Here is a 25,297-nt window from a genome sequence, read left to right as displayed (position 1 = left end):
GGGGGGGGGGGATATTTGGTATAATTTTTTCCAATTAAATCTATCTTCTTTCTTATATTTTTACATATACTCACGCAATTTCAAACCAAAAATTTGCAATAGTAATAATTAAAATTTATTAATAGTAGTCTGGTAGTGTCCCTGATTCATGTTTACATGGTATCCGCGCACCTGTAAAGTCATGAATTTCAGTATTGAACAAATTTTGTTATGAGATTTACTATTTTTTTAAAAAAATCATGGAAAGTCATGAATTTAGGTCGCCAAAAAATCTAATTTTTAAAATGGAATCCCCCCCCCCTCAATTTCATCCTATTCCAAATATCTGAATTCCCAACAAAATCACTACTCACAGTCATATTTTATTAAAATATAAAATGTCTTTCATGCTCTTTAAAAATTATGGTGTTCTTTCAAAAAAGGAACGAAAAACATTTCTAGATCGAATTATCTTTTAAATTTCAAGCTGAAGCAAGCCAATCATTGGCGAATTTTTATTTTGAAATGAGAACAGACAAATAAGGAGTATTTCTTTACTTTCTGATGAACAAGATAAGTATCTTTAGAATATAATTCTGCAGAAAAAAGGAAGAAAAATTTGCTTTTGTATTTTTTTTTCCCAGCTATTTTATTGCTTCAACTCTTTCTTTACTCTGTTTTTTAAATTTGAAATCTATAAATATGAAGATGCAGAGTATAACAGTTTTGGTTATAATTATCATTTCGATTAATGTTATTATAATGCTTTTCTAAATTTATTGTTATGTTTTTGTCGGAGAAAATAGTAACTTCTTTAAGTCTTCAAAAATTCTTGGAATTAATCATGGAAAATCATGAATTTGAAAATCTGAAATGTAGCAGATACCCTGTGTTTAGTAATGTTATCTAAACAAAGATAAATTCTGCTTTTCAAAACATTTTCTTTTTGTCGAAATTTCTTTCAATATATTGGAGTTTGTGTCCTTTACCAATATTATTTATTAATGTTGTTTTCGACTTGTTCTACTGAAATGGGTGTTGCTCTGTTACACACATCAGTTATTTGGCCTGCCTTCTATAAATAAATCACACATACTTCAATAATTTCTGCCTTAATATTATCTTACACAGTAAAAGCACCAATAATATTTTTTTTTATATATATATAAAATGCTTTTCTTTTTTTTTCACCTCCTTATTCTTTGAAGAATAATGAGACTTGTTTCGTCTATAAAAACAGCCTTAACAATTCAGTTATTTACAAAATCACAGAATGACCAGTGGTGAAAAGAAATTCTAAAAATGCAGTTGAAATTTTTTTTTTCTGGTAAAAAGTTTTTCTCCAATTTTTCAAACGAGACTAAACTGGTTTTTAAATTATTTTTTTTTGGGGGGGGGTATTCTTGAAGGTTTCTACATGGCTTTCTTCATTTTCCTTCTCTGTGCGGTGACTTGCTGTTTGATGATCTTCATCGATTAAAAGGCAGTCTTGTGAAACAGTGTTAATGTCTTTTCTTTCAAGAACAGTGTGAAAGCTCTTTGCTTTTAATTTGTTCTATCATTTTGTTTAATGAGCTTTTCATTAATGACTGTCTATCAAAACCTGTCTAAACACAAGCATTTACATTTTGAGATGTAAAACTGAAATTTGTAATAAACTCCAAAATGTCTAAAACTCCAAGCAGTTGATAAATAAAAGGTGCAGTTTTAAACTATACAAATCAAGGTGTTTGATTTTTAAATCATGTTTTGTCTTTTTGAAATCGCATGAATATGCAACAGAATCTTTGATTTTTTAAAATAAAGTTAACACGAGTCCCAATATTAGATTTTAAAATTGCTGAAATTCGAATCACGATTTTGGATTTTTAAATTGTGTGAGTAGGAAGCATGACGTTTGATTTTTAAATCACATAAATTTTATCACTATAGGTATTTTAAATCGTATGACTATGAATTCCCATGTGTAGTTTTAAAATCTAATTTATTTCAAAACTAGTTTGAAAATTTTGAAACGCATGAATGTGGATTGCAACGTTTGATTTTTAAATCACGATAATTTGAATCACGATGGGAAATTTTATAAATTGCAGAAACATGAAATGCAGCATGTAATTTTCAAATGACATGAATCCCAATCTCAATACTTGATTTCTTTAAATAGCGTAGAAACAAATCGCGATGTGTGATTTCAAAATCGTGTGAATACAAATTGTGAGCTGATATGTGTAAAAATAAAATATCGTATTTGTGCATACTTACACATCGCACGTGTGACTTGTCTCACAGAATTAAATTGACATTTATATTCAATTAAATCATTATATATTATTATATCATTATATATTTAAATCAGCTTAATAGGAATAGCAAAAAATACCATTTGCAAAATAAATTGTGATGCAATGAGTCGCAAATTACATAAATATTAATCGTAACTTTCAAAAGTAATTTGTATAACACTTTCAGGAGTACCACTCTTCAGTCCTGAGGACTGAAATCAGTTTCGAGAAAAGATCAGGTGGGGTGAAATCCATCCATCAATTAATATTTATTTCCAATTTGTTTTTGAAATTAAGTTTTTTTAAAAAATGAGATTTATAGAAATAGGATATATCTCAATGATGCTAAATTGAAAAATAAGTTGAGATTATAAATAAATAGCTCCAAGAAAAGAAATTGTGGTTTAATTCAAAGATTGGTGTACAAAAATGGAAGGTTAGCTGTTAGTTTTGTTTTGTTTGCTGTGAAATAAAGAAAATATATTTTTTTTAAAAAAAGTAATCAAGTCATTGATATAATATATGGGTAATTCTCATCTAGAGTGAGCTATAAATTTTTGAAAAATTCTGCTAAATAACGCTAGACCATGTTAATTGGTCAAAAAATAAGTTCAGTCTCAAATTGTTTTAGAGTATTCCCATACACTTTACAGTGAATCAAGAACCTATTTTAACAAATCATATCTGTTTAGCTAATTGCGTTAGTATGTCATTACTCACAGATGTCGTTAATAAAATAGCATTGTCATAGGTGACAGAAATTTCTTTGAAGAAGCTTTCAACTTTTCTAAAAATTGAAAGAAAAAAACTCATAGGGGCAGAAATTAGTGGTTTTTTGTTATTAGAAAAGAGAACTAATACCAGAATTCGAGTAAACCAAAATAAAATCACCATTTTTTTTCATTGGGACAATCGGGCATATTATATATCTTCCAAAATTCTTAACACCAAATAAATTGTCTGAAATATATTTTTAAAAAAATATTAATTGTGCAAGATTTTTTTGAATAAAAAATATTTTGAAATAAGTTTTATTTTGTTTCTCTTGCCTTCCTAAATAAAGGTAACTTTTAATGGCAGTTGAAAAATAAGGAATAATATAAATAAGGATAGTAATCATGGATATAAACAAATAATGAATTACAGACCTAATATATCAAAGCCTTAATTTATATTTATCATAACTATGACTAACGAATGTACTGTGATGGCACAGTAGTTTAGGCACTCAGCTGACATTGTGAAGAACCATGGTTCTATCCCTGCTTTCAGCCCACCCAGCAGTAGATCAATGGGTAAAATAAAGGCAACTTGACCACATTGCCCCAATATTGTGTACCTGAACCTACATGAACCTGTCAGCCAACAACTTATGTTTATCATATTATAATTTATCTTAAAATTAGTTTGATTGCAAATTTCCTTTTTAATGGGAAGATAAGTAATGATAAATAGCACTTTTATTTAATATGCTTTAAGTAGTTGTGTCACTTATTTAGGTAATTTTATTTTGAATTTAAAGAATCAGCTATGCAAAATGAGGAAACTCATTTAAATTTGAATCCTGGCAATGACTATTAGATTCTAATCTCGATCATGGGAAGTTTTTACATTATTAGTTCAGTTTTACTTAAAATTCTGCTGCTGACAAGTACCTACTTAATTTTACAAAAAGCAAAATAAATTCCATATTTTACAAATATAGGGTTTGTACTTTCATTTTGTGTGCTGCATTTTTGACTTTAAAGTATCTTTCATCATATAGAATGCATTAAATACTGTTTACATGTATATTCTATTACTAGGCAACTACTGTCCCGTTTGCCACAAGTGCTATGAAGAGAATGACTATGAATCTGAAGTAAGTTGCTCAGCAATATTAGTTTTGCTTGCATATCCATTTTTATTACTATGCAGTATATTTTACTCTGGAGTTGTAATTACTTGACCGTCTTGTTCATTACATTTCGATACTCAACATTTTTCTTTAGTTTTTTCCTTTTCTTAAAAATAAAAAAAAGGAATTTGTAAAAACAGTATTATATGTGACTTATTAAAATGTATTTAGTGTAGTATTTTAAAAAAATTTATATAATTTATGATTATTTACTCCCTATATTTATTTTTTTCTCTATCTTTTGAAGATGGTGCAATGTTTTGACTGTCTTCGATGGGTTCATGCTGCTTGTGATAACATAAGCGGTAAGTTTATTTTATGCATTTATAAAATTAATTTTTTTAATACTATTTCAGTTATATACTTTAAAATTGTTTATATTCTTATATTTTCAGCTGAAGGATATGAAATTCTCTCTTGTCTTCCTGATAGTGTTGTTTACACTTGTATTAATTGTACTGATGAAGTTGTTCCAACATGGCGCAAAGCAATTAAAGAATATCTGAAGCATGGTTTAAAGAATGTTCTTAACACTCTCATGGCATCAAGATGTGCAAATCATCTAATTAATCTTGTAAATAATTTTTTTATGCATATGTTTCGATTTCAACTTTTCATAAACCTGTCATTTATTAAAAAAAAAAAATTATTTCCTCGTTTTAAATTATTTTTATGAAGTTTCTCTTTTAAAATTTATTAATTTGTTTTAAAGGAATTTTAAATTAAAAACTAGATATAAATATCACTTTTTAAAAGATAATATTAACTGTAGAAATGTTGGGCAGTAACAAATAGTTAGTATTATAGTTACATGATTGATAATTGGTAATAAAAATTAAAAAATACATTAATTATGGTAAATTATGGCATATGAAATTAAAAATTACATTAAAATAAACTTTAAAAAATTTATACTTTCAATTTTTTATCTATTTTTTTTTCCATGGCTACCTTATGCATTCGGATATATTCTGCACCCTTCCATCTATTTACAATATATTTGCCCACTTATTTTTATCTATTGAATTATTAAAGCAATATATGTGTGATATTACAATAACTTTTATTCTAGGATCAATCTTATCAAAAACGTAAAATTCCTGATTACATGATGGCTAAGCAAGCTGAATCTGTGTCGAGAGATGAGCCTTCCAATAGAAAAGAGGACGATAGAAACCCCTTTTTCATTGATGAAGTGGCTGATAGCACTGATTCAACCGACGTTAAGAGAACCATTTCTGCCATCGTGAAATCAGTTGATGATGTCTCAGCTTGTATGAAAAATATGTTGAATAAGTGTGAGGAAAGCAGTTCTTCAAAGCATCTCAATGAATGTTCTCCCACAACTGTTGATAATGTTGTCCAATCTGCTCCCAAAGAGCGATCTGAGGAGAAAAATGTGCTATTTAAAAAAAGTAATTATTGCTTAATTTTCTAAGCATTCTTGAATTCTAATTAGCACAGGGTTAGTTTTTTGACATGATAAACCTCAAAGTCTGTTTAAAACCATTAAAAGTTGTTGGAACCTAACATGAAAGTCTCAAAATAATAATGCATGTATTTTAAACTCTATTTTTTGTGTAGCCTGTGACTACGGAAGTATCTCAAGAGTTGGGTCTCTTTCTCTCTATATGTATATATAAATTTATTTATCTCTCATTTAACTGTATATTCTTTTTATTCTGTTCGTTGTGACATTTGAAATCAAGAATTTTCCCCTATAAGGATGTATTATTTTCCCTACGGGATCATTTGGTAACAGTTTTCACCAAGAAAATGTTAAAACTCACTTGAAATAAAGGGTTCTTTTTTTTTAAAGAATGTAGACACAAAAAATTTTTCTTTTTTTTTTCAATATTAGTTTTGGAAGATTCCCTTCATTTATAAAATGTGAGGGTTGTAGCTGTTTTATTTGTAGTTAAGACTATCAAAAATTTGCTTAATCTGCATACAAAACAAGAGCTACTAAATTAACTGCTTTAATACATTTTGTCCTGCAATGTTTAATACTGGATTTTCTTTTTTCTTAATATTATGCAGTTTTTTTCTAATAAAATGTGTGTGCATAAGTATACACTTGATTTAGCTCTTTCATTAATTCCTTACATTTTATACTATATTATTATTGCAATAAATTGTTTTTTATTGGATTAATAAAATTTATTGGTTCCAATAAAATCTTATTTATTGAAAAATACAAACCCTTGAAACTTATAAGTTTAGTTAGAAACTTACAAGTTTCTGAGTCCTTTTTTTACCAAAAGCAAGTCTCTAAGAAAGGAATATAATTATCTATTTTAAAAAACTGCATGAAAAGTAAATATTTTATGATTAAAATATCTTTGTGCATGTATACTTAGTAATTGAATCAGAAATATTTCGACAAAGAATTAAAACCATAATTTCCAAATAGGCTTTAAAATCTGGCTATATTTTCCAAAAATAATGCAAAAAAAAATCTTTTTCATATATACTTAACATTCATAAGGCAGATTTAAATTATTTGAATAAACACTTCGCTAAGAGTATAATGAAAGAAGTATACATGTTACTTGTATATTGAAGAATTTAAAAGCGAGCAAATGAGATCTGAAGCAATGACATAAATGCATTTTCTTCTATTAATTAGTTAATACAGGAAGAATTTTTTTTAAAAAATAGTTAAATTTTGCTTTTAAGGCTAAAATCTGTTGCAGTCTACCCATTTTTTTTTACAATGGGAAGTTACTATATCATAACTTTTAATATGCGTTCTGTCTATGATTTTTGGCATATTTAATGCATGTAAGCGGAATCACTGCTTTTTTTGCTTAAAATATTTTCATTTCGTTATTTAGAAGCCTATTGAGGCCTGGTGGCTAAATGGTAACCCTTTACGCTCTTGTCCAATAGATCTAATTTCCTATTCTCGGATTGGGCAAGACTGGCTCAACCTTTCATCCCTTCAACGGGTCAATAAAATGAGTACTAAACATACTTGGAGTCTGAACTCTGGGGTTACGGCATTGGGCTGGTCAAGATGGACAGAGTAGGCTTAGGCTCTCTGTTCACTGTTCTATCCTAGATATTTTTATCCATAGAAAAAAGTTTGCTCGATTTATATGTAATCGAGTTAAACTAAGTCTGTATAAAGTCAATTGTTTTGCTTTTCATTAAAGATTTTGACCTGAATATGTTTTTTTTAAAAGAATTTCTGTTTATTTTTCCTTTTTTTTAAAAAAATTTATTAAATAAAATCTATTTTATTAAATAAAAAATAATTATTTTATTCATAGAAAAGAGTTCACTGGATTTATCTGTAATCAGGTTTAATCTTGATAAGGGAAAATATTCAAACATTGTAAGTATTATTCATACATAGACTTAAAATAACATTTTACTGAAATAACTCATATTTCCAAGTGTAAGCACATAATTTGTTTTATAGGCTTCTTTTTTCGAAGATGTATTGTATGTAATTGATGCCAATAGTAACATGGGTAAAAAACATAATGCCAGTGCAGCCAAAGTACTTCTAACTAAGGTAAGACAATTTTATTTTATTTATTGTGTTTGAAATGTCTTAATAGTTAATGTAAGTAATTTCCTTGTGAAATAATTTATGTTGGTTCTAACTAATTCTAACAGTATATGTGGATTTACTACCCTGGTGTTATTCTTGAAGTGTGAAGTGCTTTATAAATATTTTATCTGAAGGAATGTTGATTTCAGTATTTTAAATCAGGTTCACTTAATTAAAATATTGTAATTACGAAGTATAATAATATATTAATTACTTATACATGTAATGTATTAATTTGTATTTGTGTCGACTTATTCTATAAAATCATTTGCACTTAGTTTTAAAGTGCGTAATTTTAAAAAATGAATTTACAGCAAGGCTCCCATGGATCAAAGAGAACAGGAGAAACCTGGAATTGTCAGGGAATTTTTTTTTCAGCTCTCTGAAAAGTAGGAAATTCTCGAAAAATGTTTTTCTTTTCCTTTTTCACAAAATTTCTACATTATACCTGGAAAATAACCAGTCTTTGAGCTGTCAGTGGCAGTAATCAGTTATTGAGGTTTAATTTAAATAATTCTAACATCTATTACGATTATTTGTTGTAAAAATTACACATTTTAGTGAAACTATTCCATGTTTCCATCCTCATTCAATCATTTTTTGTTCACAAAATCTCATATTACAAATGAAAAGATCAAAGATTTCTATTGAAAAATTGCATAGTGTAGGTAAAATATGGCCTGGGTTTACATTGAAATTTTCCTGAAATACCTGGAAAAGCAAAGGGGAAAAAAGATAAAAAAATTCTGAAATTAAGTGAGAGCCCTGGTATAGGGTCTTTTATTTTGTTATATTTCCCAAAAAATAAACAATTGTTTAAATATGCTTTCAATATAGCTTTCGATATCAAAAATGATTGGGAACGAGCCTAACTCAGATTATTAATAATAATAAAAATCACAAAATTTGGAACAAACTTATCTATTAAAGTAACTAATTATTATACATGGTTTCTGACATATAGCCTGAGAAACTTTTGGGCAATTCAGTCATTGTGTGAAAAGAAAACTCATTTTATAATTTTATTTTATCAAACTTTTATGGTGCTGAATTAGGGGTCATATGCTTATTTATCATTTTGAGAAAGGTATAGTGGTTAAGTTTTTATAGTTTCACAGTCATAGATTAGTCAATTTCATCAGATTTTCTATATTATCAATTTCCATTAACAGTATCATAACTATATTATAGACGTGGTTACTTGAGTTACTTTTGCACAAAAGTGTCAAGAGGCATTTTCACTGAGTTTTCATTTTGAGATTACTTAAACCCTACTTTAAAGTTATTTTATTACAGAATTCTTGGACTCAATAATAAATTTTAAGTAAATATTAGTCTGGTATTAGTTACTAATTGATAGTGGTTATTTTTTTTTAATGCAACAGGTCTATAAAACTTTTCTATGCATTGATTTACAAACTTTTCTTCAAAACGTGTGTTCTCCCATTTTTTTTCTTTGGCTCACTACGATGCCTGTAATAGGTTACTCAAATAATACTTTTCTAATTTTTGTAGTTTTTGATGTAATCAATGTTTTGGTTATTATTCATTGTAATCAGTGGTATTATTTTAAATTTCAGCAAACAGAAAAAATATTTCCTTGGTTTAAAATTCCAACTTCAAAAGTATGGACTTCAAAAAGTGATCTTCCAGAAGGGATGCTCCCAAATGCAGTTATTCCACCTTACGTTGATCATACTTATTCTCAATATTTGGAGAGGAGAGATTATTTCCCCAAAATTAAAAATGAAGGTAACTCATATTGTAATAAAATATTAATATGTCTTCGTTGGGAATCTTTAACAATATATATAGCATATATTTCGCAGCACCTCTATGACGATAAGAGGGGAAAGTCATCAAAAGCACCTGCTTAAATGCTACAATAGCAAATCAACATTTTAATGAGTGGCCCTTAAGTAAACATGCGTAATTATGCATCTGTAAATTAAAAAATTGTGATTTTATATATATCGATAGGAATTTTTTAATTTCTAAATGTTTTAAAAATAATAAAAAATTAAATTCTTTAACAGGTCTGTGTAAGTGGGCACTGCGTATACAATTTTGGCAATACTGGAGAAAGAGTACTTAGTTTTAAAGAAATTATAATAATGAAAGTAAGACATTTAATAAGGTATTAAAATAACAATTTAAATAATACAAATTATGTTTTGTACGAATCAATAAGCATAATTCAGAATTTCCAAATGATTTACTAAAAAAACTTGAAATATGTTAATGAATCGTTGAAACCCTGAACATAAGAAAGCCATACTTGTGTGCAAAGTTACTAATAGCTTACTAGAAAGAGGAATTTTCTTTTTTAGCTTTAAAAAAAAGAGTCATGTCTAAACTTCTCTTGAAAAAGAGAGTAAAATAATCAAAACACAAACAGTGGATGAGAAAAAGATATTTATAAATGTATGGAAATCAACTTTTTTTCACCGAAAATACATTAATGTACAGTTAAACCTCATTTTCAAAAACAAATCTGAATTTCCAGCGCATTTGCTATTGCTAATAATAGGAACAAAGACTCTTTTCTCAGTGACACTATATTTTCAGAAATATTTTTAATCTTAAAAAAAAGAAAAGAAAAAAATCTTAATTTTTAAAAAAATTTCTTGAAATCTAATTCTTAAAGAATCTGCCTGAATAGTTATGTGAACTAATTCTTAAAGGGGGATAAAAAAGAGACTGCCATGTTTAAAGAAAAGTGAAAGTTATCTGAATCATCAATTCCTATGACATATGAGAATAATTAAGAATAACTGCCCATAAGATTTGAAAGAAATTGCTGATTGAATAAATTGATAATTATGTGGAAGTGCTGTATGGGATGATTGAGAATATAAAAAAGAGAAAATGACAAAACAAAAAAAATTCAGATAAACATAAAATCTATTGAAAAGGCAAAGATATTGACATTTCTTAAAGGAAGATACAAATTTTTAAAATGCCAAGATTATAATTATTTTGACTAAATTGTTAAAAATATTTTGTTTTGGATTTGTATATTCTGAATTTTTGATATCATGAAACTTTTAGTTTCTTCTTACGAGTTCATGATATTGAAGTTTAACTGTATACATACAAATATAGATATTATATCATTGTTTTTATTTCCAGTTAATGTTAAATGCTTATATCTCAAATAAAATATTTAATTTAAATCAAAAGTTTTGCATTTAGCTTTTGTAAACTGTAGTTGAACATTGTGAAAATTACAATTTTGAAAGAAATCAAATATTGTTTAAAAAAATTTATAATTATTAAAAAGACATAAACATTTTTAATTACAATTGCAGTAGTTCCTCAACACAACTTTGCATAGTTAACTTTTTCAACAATATTACTAGAACCTATGCAGTGGCGTACGCAGAATTTTTTCAAGGGGGGTGTTCATAATTTTCTGAAACTACTAAAAGAAATTCGAGTCTGTAATAAAGCACTATTGTTTCCCTAATTTAGACAGCTAGACAATTTTGACTTTTTATTTAGACAACATTGTTTAGTTAAATTTTGATTCGATTTTTTAAGTTTAAGAACATAATGTAATATCTTCTAAAAAAAGTCCAATGTCATATGGGTGGGAAGTAACACTTTGAGGGCCACTTTCACATTCATCAGATTTTGTTATTCTAGAAACGTTTTCTTCAATGGAAATATCACATTTCTGTACAACAGAAAAACTTACATTGGTACTAAATGCTGTCACCTCACTAATTTCAGGTCGTGATTTTTTTCTCAAAATAATTAAAAATTGTTAAATTCTTGAGTTTTGACATCCTAAAGATCCAAGAACAGCAAATATATATATATATGTCAGGTATATATGCCGAGTTACTTCAAACTGCACCATAATGCGATGATGTTGGTTATCATCAACTAATTCAATCAACCATATGATCAATAACAATAATATTTATTCTTCAATAATAACATGAGTCACATAGACTCTTAAGCAATTAGGTTCGAACCACACAGGTTCCAAGTTTTACTTAAAAACAACCAGTTTCACTTAGAAACAAACATTAATTAACGAATAACAGATTCACTCAGAATCTTAACCACTAAGGTTACCAGTTTCCTCTAGAAACAATATCAACTGACTAACTCTTCATTTTCATTGAGAAAGTTCGCTGCTTTTCGTTAAGGAGAGCGACATCTGGCGTACTAACAAAGAGGCTGTAGTCTCGTATGTTACATATATATATATATTTGCTCGAGCAGGAATGAATAACTTCAACGAACACAGTATCTCCAATGGTATTGTTACTGATTTCTTCACTAGTCGAAATAGTGGCGACGACGGGTTCGGCGATTGAATGAACTTTTTGTTGAGATAAAACAGATTTATAGACAAGCGGCAGAGATAACTCTTAGTCTGACTAACTAACTCCACTGTGAACTTGAACACAAACATACGGAGTGCTTTGTATTGGATACAGTACCTCCTTATAATTTTTCACCGCATGCTACAAAATTCTCGAATCGTCTCAAGGACGACAAAACGTATAGGATTCCAGAATCATCGCGTAAAAACCTCGTGAATGACAGCCAGTCTCACAAACTATACTGGTAGGACAGAAAGGAACCAGTCCGTAACAGTATCACGTGACGTGAATTTGGTTTTAGAAGTACAACCCTATTATAGTAAATGTTTTTTCAGTATTCTGAGAAATACTGTGAGAAAAAAAGTAGGCATTAGGCAAATAAAAATATATAGTCTTAAAAAATAATAGCTGGCATAATTTCTACTAAAATTTTTATTTTTGCCATTTTGTCTGAGCTCAAGAGGGGTGTTTATACCCCTCCCTTGCGTACGCCACTGAACCTATGCTTGTTAAGGTTGTATATGAATTAATAGTGTGGGTAAAATAATGTGTCGAGACAAGTTTGGCTCAGTTTTTAAGAACTGCGCCTCCCAAGTTCAGTAGAATTTTTTTTGTGTCTGAACCTGTCAAGAGATTTAATATGACAGATAAAGTCTATAATTTACAACGAGGAAAACCAAATAAATGTATTATTATGATCACTCATTTATGAGATGAAAGTTCTTGGTCAATTAATCACCTTTTGGTACCCTTCACTTTCAACAGTTACAGCATAAATCTACATGACTTTTCATTCCTTTTACAGATATTATTTGCTGCATATTTCTGCAGTGTTTTTAAAATTGATTTTTTTTTCAATAGCATAATATTAAGATGTGTGAATTGTTGCATCTTGCCCACTAATTTAAAATTGCTTTAGCTCATCTTTTTTCTTGCTATAAGTTGAAAAAAAGGTTCCCAAATTTTTGAGATTATCTTTTAATAAGATTGTTCATGAAATATTGTTATGAGACCTGGTAACTTAAATAGAAATTATGCCCACAGTAACGAAAATCGGGGGAAACAACAGGAAAATTTTCTAAATGTTTGTAGCCACCTTGGCACTTGCTATATATATCTATTTGTAGCTAATTTTTTAAAAATAGGTCAAAATTTTTTAGTAGTTAAAATTAACTAAAACTATTATAAATATAAGTAATATTCTTTAATAAATTTCATTGTTTTGTTTTTTTTTTGTATTTATCCAGTTTTGCCTGATGCTAGATTCTGTGTTCTTTGTGGGTATGCTGGAGATAGTAATCCTAAAGTGAGTATAATTTTGAAATATTCTTTAAATCATCCTACTTAATTCTGTTCATGTAATAATGGATCTTTAATTTTAGAAATGTGGACGATTGTTGTACTGTGGGCAGGATGATTGGATTCATCTAAACTGTGCTATGTGGTCTGCTGAAGTGTTTCAACAACCCGATGGTTCTCTTCGTAATGTTTATCCTGCAATCTCCAGGGGAAAATTAATGGTAAAAGATCCATTTTCTAAGCTTCTCCTACTAAATTCACAGCATTTTATAAATACAGTCTATGCTCTTTAGTTATTCTTTTACATTGACTCAACAGCTGGGGTAAGCCTTGGCCTTCTCAAGAAGTTTTTTTTAAGGCTTATATGAGTGACTCTCTTTACTGAAATCCTTCCACTATAATGCTCTCTTGCTATTCAATTGATGCAATATTTTTTTAACAGCCATTAGAACATAAGCACTGAACCGTTCATTCTAATATTTTTGTTACTTTTTTTAATGACGGGCACTTGGATTTTGTCCCATTGGCCACAGAAAAGCCAGAACTCCTACTCTCTTCTCGTTACCCAGTGGGCACCTGTAGCAAAGCCGCGGCGGTGGAGCAGCATTGCCCACGTCACACAACCACAAACCCGTTTATAGGGCGGGTCACATTCTCACAAAGGAGAAAGGACATAGAGAGGGAAAGAAACATCCATGCCTTGAGCAGTATTCGAACCCGTAGCCAATGGCTCCGCAGTCAGACACGCTAACCACTCGGCCACCTGGTCGGCATCATTCTGATATAACAACTGATGTTTAATCATTTGATTCGTCTAAAATTTCTTTTGATGTTGTCATACATAAAATGTGAAACTTCTTAAATCCTCTTTGGAGGAAGGAATTGTGACATGATCCTCTAAATCTTCACTTTGAAAATCAAAAGTGACATAAAGAATTCCGCATGAAGCATGGCATCCATCCATTAGTATAAAAGGATGCATTCACAATGTGTGTAGCTTTCTTTTAAAAGGGCATAATAAATTTATTGATCATACTTGTTTGGAAATTGGTTCTGTTTGATTTGATCTGTTGACTTGTTTGGAAATTTTATTCCCTCTTTTTTGCAAAATGTTGATCCTTTTGGTGATCATCCTGGTTTATCAGCCATTGACTTAAAGGTGTTACTAGTAAACGCACATTTTCATTGATTTATTTAAATGTCGCTATTTGATTTTTTGTTTAAAAAATATTAAAATTATTTTTAAAAAATTTGCATTACAAATACTGTAATGTTATCTATTTCGATGATATGTTATTTTATGACAATAGCACGAACTAAAACATGAAACTGTAAATCAAAAAATAAATAAATGGCGAATTATTTTTTTTACATTAATGCTAGTTTCGAGAACCTCTGATAAGTATTTTGTGATTTAATAGTTTAAAAAATAAATAAAAAATAACTCTTTTTGAATGTATTTGTAGCCTTGTGAATTTTGTAATCAAGTTGGAGCTACAGTAGGATGTTGTGTAAGAGGTTGCCCTGCCAATTATCATTTTTACTGTGCTCGAAAAGACGAAGCAGTTTTACAAGAAGATAAAAAGATATTCTGTGCTGTTCATAAAGATAATGTTGATGAAAGGGTAAATTACTGGTCTTTTGCATTTGACATCATTTTGAAACATTTTTAAGTTTGAACTATTTTTGTGTTATATTTTAGAAAATAATTTGTTCTAAATTTCTTGACTTGTAATGAATTCATGATTCTGATTATTTAGGTAGTAAATGAAGATGATTTTATTACCAATGAGAAAATTTTTGTTAATCAGATCAGCATTTCTCCTAAGTGGGTTAAAAATGAGTGGGAGAATCCTATGGACAAAGATTCTTTGAAGATTAAAATTGGTAATTATGTGTCAATTATGTTATGTATATGTGTTAAAATCGGTAAATATCTGTAATTAGTAGCGTTAAATTAAATTTTGTAATATATGATTGAAAATGGTAGTTTTAGTCTAATTGGTGTGGCTATCAAACAGGGTGTGTAGCGTTTTTAAAAAGTGCTTAAAGGTGCTTATTTTCGTTTTTTAAAAGCCCTTTAAGGAGCTTATTTTAATTGGGTGTTTTTAAAAAGTGCTTAATTTTCCCTTTTTTCAAAATGAGATTTTTCCTTTACTATGTTGATTTTTGCTTCGAATTATACAAAAAGACAAAGTTCACATTGTTCTATTCAACGTTTTCATAATTAATTCAACCCCAAGCTGTTTCGGCCTATAATCTGTCTGTAGCGTATGAAAACGCCATTCGTTTTACATGATTCAAAATTTCATGCCAAACAATGCCAAAAGGTTTTTTTTTTTTTTTTTTTTTTTTTTTTTTTTTTTTTTTTTTTTTTTTTGACATGACTGTTAAAACAAGATAAAATCTTCGATTGTCAAAAACTTTCCCAACCCTCCCTAATTATGATATTTTTTAAGTGCTTAAAAGGTGCTTATATTTTGTAGAATAATTTGGCTATGCACCCTGTTAAATAATGAGACTGTTGCCGTAAAGCATTATATTTTTATTTAAACATTTTTAGTTATTATTACTTTTAATATACACCTATCCTCTATCCCTACTACATTCCTTGGTAATTTTCCATTCTTCGAAACAGTGTGAGGAGTCTTCTTCTGTTAGCACCTTCATGATGTGTGCTGTTTTTTCTTTTACAACTTCAATGGACTGAATTCTTGTTCCTTTCAAATTTGCAAATTTGACCGAGGGAAACAGATAAAACTCTCTTGTTGCAAGGTCAGGCAATTCGAATGGATGGTCTAAAACTGGGATGTTGTATTTAGCTAGAAACGTCTTGACAGGCAATACAGAATGAGCTGCCTTGTTGTCTTCTTGGAGAACTTCATCTTTTTTTTCTTAGTTTGATTTGTTTTTCGTCTTATTCTTTCTCTGAAGTTCAGCAAGGGCTTCAAGATAGTATTATTAAGTTTATTAAGAGTTTGACCTTCTGACACTCAGAGCGATTCTGATTACCACTTTTTCTATTGCTTCCTCCAAATTTTGTTTGAAAGGATGGTCTTCTCTGCTATCTTGAAAATGCTTAAACCACTGAAAAATTTTAACAAGTGATAAATATAAATTGTTATACACTTTTTGTAATGTTTCATTGCCTTTTTTTTTTCATGTGAAATTTTGTGATTGATTGATTCATTGCTCAAATATTACACTCCGGCCACTTATTTTTCCGACCAAAGAAAAATGTTTCTTATAAAAATGAAGGCCACGGCCAAACTATTGTTTACAGGTACTGGAGAAGCGCATTTGAAAGAGAAGGCTTTATACTGCATAGCTATCTCTCATTCACATTTGGCTCTTGTGTAGTTTATAAGCGATTAGTTTCGTTGTTTTATAGTCACACCTTGTATGATTAAAATTGGTAAATATCTATATGTTTATTAGTGAAACAAATTTTCAATTCTTTGTGTTCTTTAGTTTCTTTAAAAATTTATGAAGCAAAATAATATTTTTTGATATGTTTGCAACAAACTTTTTATTAATATTTTTTTTTTATTTAGGTATTGATCTTACAATTATTCAAAAACTTTTTTAAAATGTTTGTTATAAAGTAATGTGAGTAACTTACTACAAACAAAAAAATGTAGAATGGTATGATAAAAACTATGTTGTGAGACAAAACCAATTTTTTTTTTTTGCCGAATTGCTCGATGTTCCTTCAATTTTTTATATGGTGTAAGGTAAAAGGCCAAAATATTTTTTTTTTTTTTACATCTTAAAATATTTAATAAATCTTTATCTTCAGAGAAAAAATTAAACATTATTTATATAAATTTTTTCCCACTTTAATGTCTTATAGGCTATAGGAAAAGAAATTCTATGCTATATATTTTTATACAACTTGTTTATCTTGAATAAATAAAAATAAAAGCAATAAATTTACAGAATTCGAGCCAATGTATGCATTGCAAAAGAATAATTTCTTTTTATATTTAAAACTATTTTACTGTAAATCTTCCTTTGGGGGGGGTACATTATTAATTTTTCCCCTTTAATAACTTATCAATAGAAACGAAAATAATTAGCTATTTTTTTTTCTGCAACTTTTTCATACACTGGTATAAACAGGAATAAGATTAATAAATTTTTAAAATGTAAACTGTTTATAATAATTGTGTATTAGGGTTAAAATAACAAGACTGAAAAAAATTTGCTTTTACATAATTTCAGAAATCTTTGCTTTTAATGTATGTTATTTAATGTATTACATAATTTATACATGTTCTTTATTTAGGTTCTTTAACTGTGTCAAATTTAGGTCGTCTGACACCATTATCAAATGGACCTAATGTTCTGATACCTGTGGATTTTGAGTAAATAACTTTCCTCATTTTTTTTTTATCTATTTTTGTTAATTACCTTTTGCTTAAATTAAGATAAATTTTATCAAAGCATGTAAGTTTTTAATTCTGTTATTTTATCATAAATTGTGCATCATTATAGAATTGTATTAATTATATATATATATAGTATTTTTTGAATGTTTTAAATATCAATTTTTAAATTAATATATTGTAAAAAAATTTGAAACAACTCTGAAATCTTTCTATTACACAGCTAAAGAAATAATACGTCGCAGTCTTAAAAAATTCAAATATAATTATCTAAGAAAATAAATTATTTGCATTGAAGTTTTATGTTACTTTAATTTTGACAAGTGTTTTTATTTCTATAATGTATTACTCTACTTGCTCAGTGTTCTTATAAGAAAATACTTTAATTTTTGAAAATAAGTTAACCAGTCTAGTAAAAAATTTATTCTTTATTGAAATTATATTACATAGATAAAATCTTTTTGCTTAATAAACCCATTACAATATATTGTGAGAACTTTGAAGAAAGACACTATACTAGCTGCCTAAGAAAATGCTTGGTTTTTAAATTAAATTTATTTTTTCCTTATTCTACTGCATGTCTTTACCGATGTTTATAAAAAAAATTCCATGACACTAACGTCATAAACAGTTATTGATCTAACTAAATTACTATCCTAATTACTTGTATTTGGCAATATGTATTTTATAAATCTGATTTTTGTTGCAATTTTTTTTTCTCCAAAAAGGCAAATTATTTAATCAAAATGCTTTAAATCAGTGTTTTATCAAACAGAATTTTTAAAAAATCCTGTGCCCAATAAAATTTCATTATTAATAAGCATGCTGTTAAAAAAGTTAAATAATTTTTGAAGAATGGTTTTTAACATTAAATATTGTATTGGAAACTGTAAAGAAAACTGATCTATGTTTATATCTTATAGGTGCACAAAATTATTTTGGAGTACAAAAAATCCTCGAGTTAGAGTGAAATATACTTGCAGAATATTTGAAAAGCGTCCTGAAAAATGTCCTCCATTGTTTGTGCCAAATACCACTATAGTTCATTCGATAGGAACTTCAAAAAGTTCTGATAAAAAAATAGCTTTAAATTCTTCAAATAAATCAAATTTTGAAAAAGTCACTGTGTTTCATGATGGAAAATCATCTAGAATTGAATGTGATAATTTTGATGTAGAAAGTAATGATGTGAAAAAACTTTTAAATTACATTACAAAGAAAGTAGCCAAAAAAGAAAAGAAGTTAAGAAATCTGCATGAATTAAAAGAATATGATTTATCAAAATGCTTGGGTCCATTACTTGAAAATAAGAAAGAAAAGACTTTGAATGGTTTTAGGTTTAATAATAATTTAATTAATGAGGAAATGAAAAAAGATATCTGTGATATGGACAGTAATTATAATAAAATAATAAATGAGTTGGCTAGTAAAATTAAAAATAAAACTTTGAAAGATTGTGATATAGATTATATTAATAAAAATGACTATTTAGATTTTTATACTAGTCTTTTTAAAATTAAATCTAATTCTGATATTCTTTGTGATGATAAACTGCATATTAATCATGAGCTGCTTCAAGAGTTTGTGAAAAAGAATGGACATAAAAAGTTTAAAAAACGCTTAAGGAGCTTGTCTTTAGATGAAAGATTCAGGTCTAAGGCAAATAAAGAAGAACTAATTTCTAATCATTCATGTGCCAAAGAAAATTGTAAAGATTTACTTGATAATTATGAAGATGATTTTGATAAGTCCAGTAAAAAAAGAGCATTTTTGGATTCAATTATTCCATTAGATTCTGTAAATGAAACAGTATTGCCTGTGTTTAGTGTAGAAGTTAAAGATAACTCAGGCAAGGCAGAAAGCTCAGGTTACAGCTCCAATGATGATAATTTAAAACAATCAGGTAGATCTTTTATGCCTGATATTTTAAATAATAAAATAGAAATAGCTCAAAAAGAAAAACCAGTAAAACACAATTCAATGCTTCAAAGACTAGAAGAATGCAGAAGAGCTGGAAATACTACATATAAAAAAGATTCACAACCAGATTGGCAAACCAGCTTTTTAAATTCTAATCACAGTGTTCAAAATAGTAATATTATTTCTAATTGTTTAAATGGTGTATGCCAGGAAACAGAACCTTTAAAATGCAATAAATGTAAGAGAATTTACCGTACAAGTGAAAGCTTTAAAAAACATTTTGATGCCTGCAATTTTGTTATAGATTCTTCCTCTTCTGGAGAAGAATCAGATTCTAGCTCATCTAATGACAGCATGCATCAATCATCATATCTCAATCACAAAGTACCAAATCACTGTGATATTCAGAAGAAAGAAAATAGTTCTGATTCTAATCATTGTATAATTCCTGCCTGTGATAATAATCAAGACACTATCAATAAACCAGCAGATCCTCTGTTTAAAACATTCGATGGCCAATTAACTGATAATGGTCATATTAAAGGATCTATGCAGCACAGGGTGGAACAAAAAGTGGTTTCAAAATTGGATATGGCTGTTATGCAAGATGATTACCCTGTTCCCAAATCCTCCACCATTATACCCTCAAATTCTAATTATGGAATCAGTCAGCAAAACTTAGCAACTCATGATATACCCTACCAGTCTAAATCTATGGTGCCCCAAAATACTTTAGTATCTGCTACAATTCAGCAAAATATTCAAATTCCTATAAATATTAATCAGAATTCTTTAACTTCACAAGGAATCATATCAAATATTTCGGTAAATAATGCAGCAATAGCTACTGAAAGTATATCAAATTCTTATAATTGCTCATATGGAAACACTGCTGTATGCAACAATTCAGCTTCTACCATAATGCAATTGCCCTGTAATACTTTAATAATTCCTTCTCCATCCACCCATAACACAGTACATCCACCTACTCCTATGTATAGACAAATAACTATTCCTCCAAATAGTTTTGTGCAAACCCCAATAGAAATGACACAAAGTTCTCAGCTTTCTTATGTTGGTTCCATTACGATAACAAATAATGAGACTATGTCAATAGCGGTCAATGTACCAGATCAAATCTTACCCATGTATCCTCAGCAAGATTTGAGTTTTAATTTAATTCATAATCCTCTTCAGTTACAACAAACTTCTGAAATTCATCTTTCAAGTGTTAATGTACAACAGATATCACTTCAGAGTTCTTACCAAACCCCTTCGATTAACCAACTAGTGTTTCCTCAGCAGTCTATCAATATACCTCAAAATCAAGTTATGTTTGTGGAAGAGCCCTTAACCCATCAATTATCTGCTCCTCAAGCTTCAAACTATATTATCCAGGTTCCTATGGAGCAAACTCAGAATTGTTCTTTTAATACATTTGTTCAACAACCAGAATATCATCAAGTAGTTAACCCAATTTCTTTTGATTCTAATTCTCAAACTGTAACCAGCTCTTTACCACAAAATGTCTTCCAGGAGCAAAATAATCTTCAACAGTCAGAAGCTCCTCCTCATTTAGAGCCTGCTGTTACACCTCAAAACTTTAATATAAATAATTGTGCAAGCACCAAAAAACAACCCTCCAACATTGTGAGACCAATATCAAGCCAGGCTCCTAGCTTAGCCAAAGTGATAATGCCTAGTATGACACCTCATGCGTCTTCACCGGGCACTTCGGATTTCAGTGAAAGGTCGTCTCCTGTTTCAGAAAAATCTTTCAGTGATCAAAATTGTGTCAACAATATTTCATCCAACAGCAATATTATGGAAATTCTAAAAAAAGCTGCTGAACAGATGTTAAATATGTCATCTGAAAAATCAAAACATAATGCATCTTCATCGCATTCATCATCAAATATTGCAGCCGAGAAGAAAACACGCTTTGCCCATACTCGGAAAGTAGCAGCTCGGAAAGCTGAACAGATGAAAAGAAAAAATCCTGTCTTGAATGGAAATGTGAAACCTGAAAAGAAGCCTAAAAGCATCCAATTCAATATTGCTGCTTTGAAACAAGCTTTTATGCCATTTTTGGTTGCTCCAGTTGCAAAAGATGAACCAAATCCAGTACCAGTGAAAAGTAAGTTAAAATTAAAGACAAATGTTTCATTGACTTATTACATTTGAACACTATTCTGATTAACTAACGGTATTGTACAATTATCCAACTTTTTACTGATTTTAGGGATACTTTTAAATGCTTTTATAAAAAATTTTGGAGCTGAAAATTTAATCTAAAACAATTTCTTTTATCATATCATATTCAAAAATTTGCTTCTACATAATTGTGAAAGCATTTTTATTTCACTTAATTAAATAAGGAGATTTCTCTCAATCTTGTATAATTTCTTAACTTCTAAATATTAAATAAGTTTGAGTTTAATGGCACATAAACTTGTAATTTAAAATCTAATTATCTTGCTTAACTATTTGTAGCAAAAACTGGCACTTTATTCAAAATGTCTCGTTGAATTTTCATTTTCCCTTTGCACTATATTTCATAATTCTGAAGGATTAAAATAATAGTAAACAAATATATTTTGCTTTTGTGTACATAAATTTCTATTATATCATATCTTATACTCTTCATTTTAATTATTTTTTAGATGAGATTTCAAACTCTTCACTTGATGTACCTGTTGAAACAAACTTACCACTTCACTCAGATATTCCCATTGAACCAAATTTGTCCCTCCCATTAAATACCCCTGCTGAGCCTCAAAAATCAGGTGCTCATCTGCCAGAGGAAGATTCTGATGTTTACTCGTACAATGAGGAATCTGATGACGACTCCCCACTGCTCAAGTTACATATGCAAGAAATAGAAAGAAGGGAGAAAAGAAAAAGCCCCTCTCCTGACAAACCTTACCTTATGTATGAAATAACAAGTGAAGATGGTTTTAAAGTTCAATCAAAGAATATTCGAGGTTTGATTTTTATAGTAACTAACATTAGTCTTATAACATAAACAGTCTTTAGTTAATCTGCAGTGCATGTAGTTCTGCCTTTTTTCAAACTTTAAGTTGGTTATTTTTTTCATAAAAGCTGGTTTATTCATGTATTATTCAGTATGTGGAAGGTTAGGGAAGTTAAGTACAATTTTGAGCTTATGCAATTATTTCCTTCTTTTTCAGTATAGAATACAATAACATATACTTCTAAATTATGTTACCTCATAAGTTTTGGGGGGAAATTATTTTGTTTTTACTCATAAAATGCTTTTTTTTTTTTTTTTTTTTTCAATAATTTATTCCATTGCTAATATATCACGCTTTTTCTTCCAAATACTTGTTAAGAATTCATTTATCATATTCTTTTATGCATGTTCAGGGCTTTCTTTGAAATATGGTCGCTATTGGCAAAAAAATAATTTTTTAGTGCATACTATATTTTTAGCTTTTTAACTACGATTTGACATGTTTTTGTAGTTCAATATTTGTGTTTAAAAAAAATTATCTCAGAATGGAACTTAAGCGTTATTTTTTTCCACATTCTCCACTTTGTTTTCAACAATTGTTGAAGAAAAATCCTATTTTTCCTTACCTGCGCACTGTCTTCAAATTTCTGATACCAAGTTTTGTAATATGAAATTAAAAATTAGGAATTTTGAAAATCATTTGGAAATCTATAATAATAATGCCAGAATATAATAATAATGTGATTCGAGATTCACAAGTTGTAATGATTTCGTATTAAAAATATCGGGATTTTAAAATGTTATTTCAAAAAATTGTTGGGAGGTTTTCGACATTTACCTCTCCGTGTATTGCAAATGCGGGTTAGTTCCACCAAAGAGTCCTTCACGAAAGCAAATTTCTCCCAATACTTGATCTAAAAGTTGCCTTGTCTACTGGATTGGTTTAAAAATTACGAAGCTACGAAGTTGAACAGTGGTAGTCGTAAATCAAAAATTGGGTTGGCTGTTCAACGTTGGTTATAAAATGAAATATATGATCTAGAGCTGTGGTGGTTCAAGGGGAAAGAGCGTTTGTCTTCCAATCAGGTGAACCGGGTTTATATCCCAGCAATGGTTGATCAATACGATTGCACCGCCCACAGTGCTGGCTTAGATATCCTCAGTGGTAGATGGATCATGGGTTAGAGTCCCCTTGACGTCAGGCTAACAGTGAGAGGTTTTCGTGGTTTTCTCCACCATGTAACAAAAATGCGTGTTAGTTCCATCAAAATGTCCTTCATGAAGGCAAATATCTCCCATTGCTTGATCTAGGACTTCCCTTGTCTTCTGGATGCTGTTCAAAATTACAAGGCTACGGAGTTGAATATTAGTAGTTGTAAATCCGGAATATTGGGTCGGCCGTCCAATTACCGTGATAAAATATATGATCTAGAATTTGAGTAGAAAGTTCAGGGAATTTTATTTCTGAAATTAAGTGAGAACTATTTGTAAATGTGTATAATAAGAAAAAATAATTTATTTATCTTTGTTAAATAAACATTAAAAAAAAAAAAGAAATTTGTTTATTTTAGTTACTAAAAACTTTTTGAGAAATAAATTGAATTTAAAAAAAAAAAAAAAAAAAAAAAAAAAAAATTTTTCCCTNAAAAAAAAAAAACAGATTTTTCCATACATTTTATTTTTTAAGTCTCTCAAGAGGTTCGCTTTCTTTAGGTGTATGAGAGTTCCATGGCCTTAAATACTCCAGTGAATTTTCCGTCTTTTTGTCCAGGTTTTTATTTTTCACCAAGCTCGGTTTAATCAATTCTGGCTTTTATGCAATTAAACTCTGCCTTGCATCCATTTTGATTTCAGATTATCCACACAAAAAACTTGAATTTTTTTTTTCACTCTAAATTTCTTAATTAGTATTAAATTTTTTCTGCTCAAAACTTATTTGTTCTTTGGTTTAAAAAAAGAGGGATAATTATCTTACTTGAGTTAATTCATGAATATTTCCATAATTATTTCTTTAATTATATGAAATAATATGACTTACAAATATTATGTTTGTTGCTGTAGATGCTTGGGAGAGGGTTTATGAAGAACTTCAAGATGCTCGTATTGCAGCTCATATGGACCACAAAACAGTTTCTCCTGAAGGTTAGAAAACATTTTATATTTTAAGTATTTCAGATAAATTTATATGATGTGGTATTGTGACATTTAAACTAATAAAAATATTTTTATATTATATCTATAGATATAAATGGATTTCATTTAATGGGATTAGATAACTCCGCTCTCTTATATCTCTTGGAGCAACTACCAGGTGCAAAACAGTGTCCGGATTATGAGTTCCTCTTCCACCGACCAACAAAAGATCAATTTGAAGTAAGTTTTACCCAAGTATGCTTTTTTCTTCCCTAAACTTTAAAATGTCGGTTAGTTTATTTTTCCTATAATTTTGTTTATTGTACTATCATTACTATTGTACTATCATTACTATTGTGCTTGCATACTTTAGTAATGATAGTAATGGTATTAATTTTTATAATTTTCCTCCCATTGAACTTCTTTTTACAAAAACAATTTCTGTGCATAAAGAGTATGTGCACTGTATTTACTTCAAACTGTTAATTTTAACACCTTTCCAATCGATCACAGAAATCACCCT

General features: G+C 28.8%; 1 protein-coding gene across 3 annotated transcripts in view; it reads left to right on the top strand.

Moving 5' to 3' along the window:
- The window catches only part of LOC107448725 (histone-lysine N-methyltransferase 2B), an 87,126-nt gene that overhangs the window by 55,304 nt on the left and 6,525 nt on the right, over positions 1 to 25,297 (top strand). For all 3 annotated transcript variants that reach the window (XM_043045008.2, XM_071181575.1, XM_043045014.2), the window contains 16 exons: positions 4,067 to 4,122; positions 4,406 to 4,463; positions 4,554 to 4,732; positions 5,231 to 5,573; positions 7,434 to 7,498; positions 7,586 to 7,681; positions 9,301 to 9,472; positions 13,308 to 13,366; positions 13,443 to 13,580; positions 14,826 to 14,984; positions 15,120 to 15,246; positions 17,648 to 17,726; positions 18,671 to 21,804; positions 22,331 to 22,651; positions 24,703 to 24,783; positions 24,884 to 25,014. In XM_043045008.2, coding sequence (XP_042900942.1) covers positions 4,067 to 4,122; positions 4,406 to 4,463; positions 4,554 to 4,732; positions 5,231 to 5,573; positions 7,434 to 7,498; positions 7,586 to 7,681; positions 9,301 to 9,472; positions 13,308 to 13,366; positions 13,443 to 13,580; positions 14,826 to 14,984; positions 15,120 to 15,246; positions 17,648 to 17,726; positions 18,671 to 21,804; positions 22,331 to 22,651; positions 24,703 to 24,783; positions 24,884 to 25,014 — 5,198 coding nt within the window. The remainder of the gene's footprint in view (positions 1 to 4,066; positions 4,123 to 4,405; positions 4,464 to 4,553; positions 4,733 to 5,230; positions 5,574 to 7,433; positions 7,499 to 7,585; positions 7,682 to 9,300; positions 9,473 to 13,307; positions 13,367 to 13,442; positions 13,581 to 14,825; positions 14,985 to 15,119; positions 15,247 to 17,647; positions 17,727 to 18,670; positions 21,805 to 22,330; positions 22,652 to 24,702; positions 24,784 to 24,883; positions 25,015 to 25,297) is intronic.

Source organism: Parasteatoda tepidariorum, chromosome 1, assembly GCF_043381705.1.
Source record: "Parasteatoda tepidariorum isolate YZ-2023 chromosome 1, CAS_Ptep_4.0, whole genome shotgun sequence".
Lineage (NCBI taxonomy): Eukaryota > Metazoa > Arthropoda > Arachnida > Araneae > Theridiidae > Parasteatoda > Parasteatoda tepidariorum.
This window is presented reverse-complemented; position numbering and strand designations above follow the sequence as displayed.